The sequence below is a fragment of the Mangifera indica genome, unplaced genomic scaffold, assembly GCF_011075055.1.
Source record: "Mangifera indica cultivar Alphonso unplaced genomic scaffold, CATAS_Mindica_2.1 Un_0023, whole genome shotgun sequence".
NCBI classification, from domain to species: Eukaryota; Viridiplantae; Streptophyta; class Magnoliopsida; order Sapindales; family Anacardiaceae; genus Mangifera; species Mangifera indica.
In genome coordinates, this window is record NW_025401115.1 from 349,807 (window position 1) to 355,806 (window position 6,000).

General features: G+C 35.0%; 1 protein-coding gene across 1 annotated transcript; it reads right to left on the reverse strand.

Moving 5' to 3' along the window:
* Positions 1-1,576: 1,576 nt before the first annotated feature.
* On the reverse strand, positions 1,577-5,319 carry LOC123206064 (kinetochore protein NDC80 homolog). Its single transcript, XM_044623160.1, has 4 exons — positions 4,148-5,319; positions 2,933-3,179; positions 2,108-2,254; positions 1,577-1,983 (listed from the first exon to the last, which is right to left on the reverse strand). The coding sequence occupies exons 1-4, from the start codon at positions 5,251-5,253 to the stop codon at positions 1,753-1,755; spliced, it is 1,731 nt and encodes a 576-aa protein (XP_044479095.1). The 5' UTR covers positions 5,254-5,319; the 3' UTR covers positions 1,577-1,752.
* Between the last annotated feature and the right edge of the window lie 681 nt (positions 5,320-6,000).

Below are 6,000 nucleotides of genomic sequence, written 5' to 3' on the forward strand. Positions count from 1 at the left end.
TATGTACAAATAGGAACTGTATAAGTGCGAATACAGGTGTTATTCCATAAAGAAATGAATGTTCCTATTCAAGTGGGTTTACTAGATAAAGAGATAAACCACTTTTAGTAAAGCTTTAATTGGCGGATTTCATGCTAACTTAGCTTTAGGTGATTCTCATGGCACTATCCAACCAAGATACATGGTTAGCCTTAAAGATCCCAATCTTAAAAGGATAATGGTTTTTCGAATTCACACTTATGGATTAAAAGATCTTTTACAATCCAGTAACATAATAGCTATTCAATATAGGATGATATATAAATTAATAAATTTTGTCAATCCTATTTCAATGCACTCCCAATCAAATACTGAAGTGCTTGGCCCAAGATCAAACTTTATTATTCCAATAAATCTGACAATAGTTAATCCTCGACAATTAACTTGGCCAAGAAATTGGGTTTTAACATTTACTCTGCAACCTAACACGATAGATATGAAAATAAACCTAAGAATTAAAATAGAGAAAATTGATGATCAGATTGATATAACCCTTCCTGCTACAAGGATTTTGATTTTAGAAACGAGGATAAGGAAATATATCAAACTTAGTAAACCAGAGATTAATATACTAAAAAAGGATAACGATAGAGTCAATAACTCGAATACAAAAAATTGCGCTAAACCCATTTACAACAAATTTTACCTTGAAAAGTCATAATTGTTGGGCTAAAATTTCTTTACCTTCGTTGGATTCATAAGTTGAACATGTTTTTGTATGCTACAAAACTTTTTTTATATACATGAGTAAAATCATCCCACATTATTCTATTGGCTATATTAGTATAATCCTTAGAGTGTTAGCTAAATTCGTTTGAACACCCCCCTAACATGATGAGTTTAACTAATCACGCTATTCATAAACCCTTAACTTTTTGCATTTCATAATGTTCGTATCTTCACATTTTGTATCTTTCTGACTCTATATTATATAACCTCTTGGATTATAGTAGTAATTTATTCCCCTTGTCATACAAAAGACATAACAAATTTTTTTTTTTTCTTGCGATCTTATACATTCTCCTTATGTTTTTTCTATTTAATTAATATAATGGTGTCAAATTTATAATAAAAAATAGTTTATAAGAAAAACTCAAATTTTGAGCTTCTCCGAAAAACCATAAAATATATCATTTTTATAATTGTATAAACACTTTTTAGATGCGATCAAACAATAAGTATAAAAAACCTTTTCCTGTAAAGAAGCCCAACCAAACAAGATGGAATATATATATATATATATATATATATATATACACACACACACACACAAATATATTGAAGTATAAAAGAAAGATGCATGTCCACTATAATAAGACAGTTAAATCTCTACAAAAATCTTAGATAACTTGTGTTTATAAAAAATAATAATAATAAAAACCTACGAAGTCAGAACATTCTACTCAAAACCCTTATCCAGTTATGATAGGTTAAAAGGGAAGGTATCTTGGAAATCTCATGTAATTGACACCCAAATAATAGAAAAAAAAATTTGATTTTTCCCATAAAACAAACATTCGATTAAAAGAAATATTCCTGGATAAATGCAAATTCCTACACTGATTCTAATAACCAATCCTACAATGTCAAATGAATATACAGCATATGTTTTTATAACATTGATAGCACATACAAGCCATAAAGCAGCAAGCACAAATAAGGGGTCTAAGAAGAAACAATATCGTTAATAAGAAATATTACATTTAAGTTTACCTAGCTGCTTGCATCAAATGTTTTCCCAACTTGAGGTGGCAAGGAATTCTTGTAGGCTTCTGAGACAGTTAAAGCAGTTTCTGAGAGACTGCCCTTCATGTCTGAAATCTTCGACTCCATGTATTCTTTGTATTTTGACACTGAGTCAACTAGTGCAAACAGTTCACAAGCCCGTAACTGAATTTCTTCTTCGCTTTGTCTGATTGCTTCCTTCAACTTCAATTCAGAGACCTTCAAAGAAATAAAGTGGTAAAAGATTAGAATGTAACCAATTTACTGGGGCACATTTATCCAAAATAGCAAGTGAAACAAGACTCAACTAACAGTTTCACAAAAAGAAATAATAAACCAATACCTTTAGAACCTCAGCTGCTTCTTTTTCCACCATATCCAAGTTCTGAGCTTCTAATTTAACATCATCTGCCATCTTTCGGGATTCTGCTGCACATCTATAAGCATGCTCTTGCATCTCCTTCTTGAACAAGTTCAACTGGGCTTCCATCTGTTTGAAAACATTGATGAAGGATCAGATAAATCTTTAAAAGCCAACAAAGCGGCCACCTAAATTTGGCGATCATGGTTACATGATATGCCATCCAGGGATGGGGACAAGGTACCAAGCAGTTAGTTTCACATTCAGAAGCTTAACATTGTTGACACAACCTCTGAAACCTTAATTTTGTAACTGATGGCTCAACAACAATCATTCTATACTTTTGATCTTTGCTTGCCATTGAGAAATTTTTAATTTTGAAGTACTTACTATTCATTCTCAAGTAAAAGCTATATGCTCACAAGCAGGTTGCATGAAAGTAGAAAGCCTACATTACAAAGATCCTTGTAGTATTGTAACCTTAAAGAAGTTCTTCTATGTAGGATGTAACCTGATCAGTCCACTTTGATCCTATAAATGAATCATTATGGAACAGTATCCATATAATAATCTGCATAAACTTTTAGTTCTGTAACTTTTTTTGGGGATCCATCTTATTCTGAAACAGTATCACATGGAAACAATTTTTTTTTATGTTTTTTCGTTATTAATCATAAAAAACATGCATCCAGCTTCAAGATGCCAAAAAGGTAGTATTTATACATAATAATTGACGATGAGATGCAAAAATGCTTGACCTTTATGCATTAGTATTATTGTATATAGAGCAACTATTCCTGCACTTACTTCATCAATATGGGATTGAAGTGCACCAATACGAATTCTTTTTCCCTCAATTTTGGTAGCCATTTCAGATGACTGTTGCTGCAGGGAAATCAACTCTTCATATTTTGCCATCGAGCTTTTTTTTATGTCATCAGCAAAGGACTCAAGGGCAGGCTTAAGTGTGGATTTGCAGTCAATACCCATTACCTCAGCAGGAGTAGAACCTTTCGCATTCAAGACGTACTGGATATCAATGCCAAGTTTTAGCCTAGTTGTAATGCAAGAAACACATAGAACAATCATTACAACATCAAATTATGGTTAAATTCCTAAGGTTCAAATACATCACGAATATGATTCAGCCTTCAAATACAATAGGCAGTCAGAGAAGCACAATTTGAATAAAAGTTGCAAAAGATAAGAAGCATTTCAAGAAACTAATTTAATTAGCCTACTCAAAAGGTTTTCCACCACCAAAAACAAATGGATCAATGCATCTACATCACAAAGGACAGTTTGCATATAATAATTGATCCAAAAAAACGACATCACAAGGAAAATCAGTACAATATTTACAAAATCGTCCTCAAAGATTTTAAATAACAAACGAAACACAGATAAAGTTCTCCTGCTTACTAGACTATGCATGTGCCCATGACCCTGAAGAGAGGGGAAGTTTTTCAAATGTTATCCACTGGTAATCACATGATACATTTTTTAATTTCATGTGACTAATTAATTGAGCTAAAACTGAAATTGCAGCATGAAGCTTCCTGCTACTCTCTATAGGGTCTGTATTGCACCCATATTTTCAAAACTGTAATATGAATTTAATTAACATTGATGTTGCACAAGGAAAAAAAAATTCACAGAAATCTCCAGTCTGTCTCTGTTAAATAGTCCTAATGCCTCCAAAGACATTGGTGAGTCCATCTGCTGCAGAAAGGAGTTTTTACCTTACCCAAGGTTTAATCAGCCAAGATTCTAGCAAAGATGACTGATCAAGACCCAGTATATAGAGGAAGGTAATGGTATAAACAATGCTAAATACAAAGTTTGACTATATTAACTAATTGTTATCAGTTTCTATTTTCATAAGATACTGATTGCTATGATATTTAGTTTATCCAATGGCTTGCAAAATGAGCTAGTGAAGAAAACTTTATAAATACAACACGCAATAGTAGCAAACATATCAAATTTTCAAACACAAACTAAGAATAAGTGATATAGGACCTTCTGATAGCATGATTGCACTCCATCGAAAGTGCCTCAAGTTCCTTAAACTTTTGTCCCAATAAAGCATCAAGATCCCAATTTTTGTCTTCCCAAGCATTTCTAGCAGTCTCTGCATCCCCAATATCTCTTTCCACCGCTTGCAACTCTCTCCTCATCCTCTCCATATCACGTGCATTAAATGTCTGCAACTCCACTCTCTTCTTTAACTCCTCATTCTCCTCACAAATCCTCTTATGCTCCTCCACTTTATCTGCCATTTCCCTCTCTTTCCCCTGCACTACTTTCTCCATCTTCTCTATCCTGGTATTAAACTCTGCTATCATCGCGTTGAACTTGTTCACATCCTCCTCCAAAACACTCTTCTCTTTCTCTAATTTCTCTCTTTCTGTTGGTTCTGCCTTCTTTTCCTCCAATTCTTTCACCTTTTTCTCCAATTCAATCACATTGTCACTTACACTATCTCTCTCTTTCTCTACCTTCCCAATAAACTCCTTGTCCAATTCCTCCACAGAATCATCATCTCCTCGTATATAATTCAAATAACTCTCCAAAGCATACAAATACATACTATTGTTTTCAGCAAATGAGCTCGAACTATTCAATAAGTGATTGGTATACGATGCGATTTGCACCAGCCAGTGTATCAAAGCCAGATACGAAGGCCAATTGTGAGGCGAATTCGGTGACCTAAGCGTAGATTTATTAATCTTGATAGGACAATTTAGGGATTTCAAAATTACAAACAGATCGTCTTCGAACTTAGCTGTGGAAGGATAATCGAGCTTCGTAACGAGAAATTTGATAATTTCCATTATGTCCTTGACGGAGGGGACTTGTTTGGGAGGTAGAAGGATCTGGAACGAGTGCGAGGAGAGGAAGGCGTTGATGGCGCGAATAGCTGAGCTTTGGTGGGACCGGTCAGAATAGAGGTCGGTAGCGATGGAGACGCGGCCGATGCCGGCGGACGAGGGGCGGCTGCTGGCAAAACTGGCATCGGAATCGCGTGAACCACCGAATCGAGATCCATAGAGGTCGGGCGTTGGCTGCGGAGGCGGTGGTTGGTTGAAGGATTCCGTGGGACGACGTCGGTTTGCGCCTCTCATTTCCAGTGCAGGATGAGCAGGTTGAACTGTTTGAAAAGTATGGCAGAGTGCGACTGCCTACAGTGAAGCGGGGTTTTCAATTTTTAAATATGTTCTGGTTTCCCACTTTGGGACGGCTTTTAAGATTTTAGAATGAGAATAACATTAGGCCCCTGTAGTTTTCAAAAGTAAATTTTGGATCATTATGAACTTTTCTATCACTTATGCTATGAGTTTTAGAAAATATCCATCACCCCCTAGAACCCTAAGGTCGTCCAAAATTTGTTAAATGAATAAGGGTAATATAGTCTTTTGATTCCATTTTCATAATTTCTCCCTCTAATTCTCTTCTTTCTTTTCCTTTCTCCTTCTCACCGTGTGAAGTATACGAAGATTTTGGGTGATGATAAAAGTTGATTAATATTAGGGAAAAAGACTATTTCCCACTCAAATTTTAGTCCAATCACAAAGTCACACCCACGGAAGATTAAAAACTCAAACTCTCACCTATGGTCAAACTGTCATCTGAATTTTCAGTTAGAGACAAAGATAAAATTGTTATTTTACTTATAAAATTTAAAATTTTATCATTTCCCCCCTTCAGGCTTTAAAAACTAACACTTCAACTCATCTTCAGAGTTTGAAAAGTTTAGATTTTATGCCTAAGGTTTGCTTCCTTCTCTAGCCACCACCGATGATTGACTCTTTCCACTAATATCCCTTCTCCGACCACAAAGAACGACGAAGGACAAACCTTCGTCGCCCAAA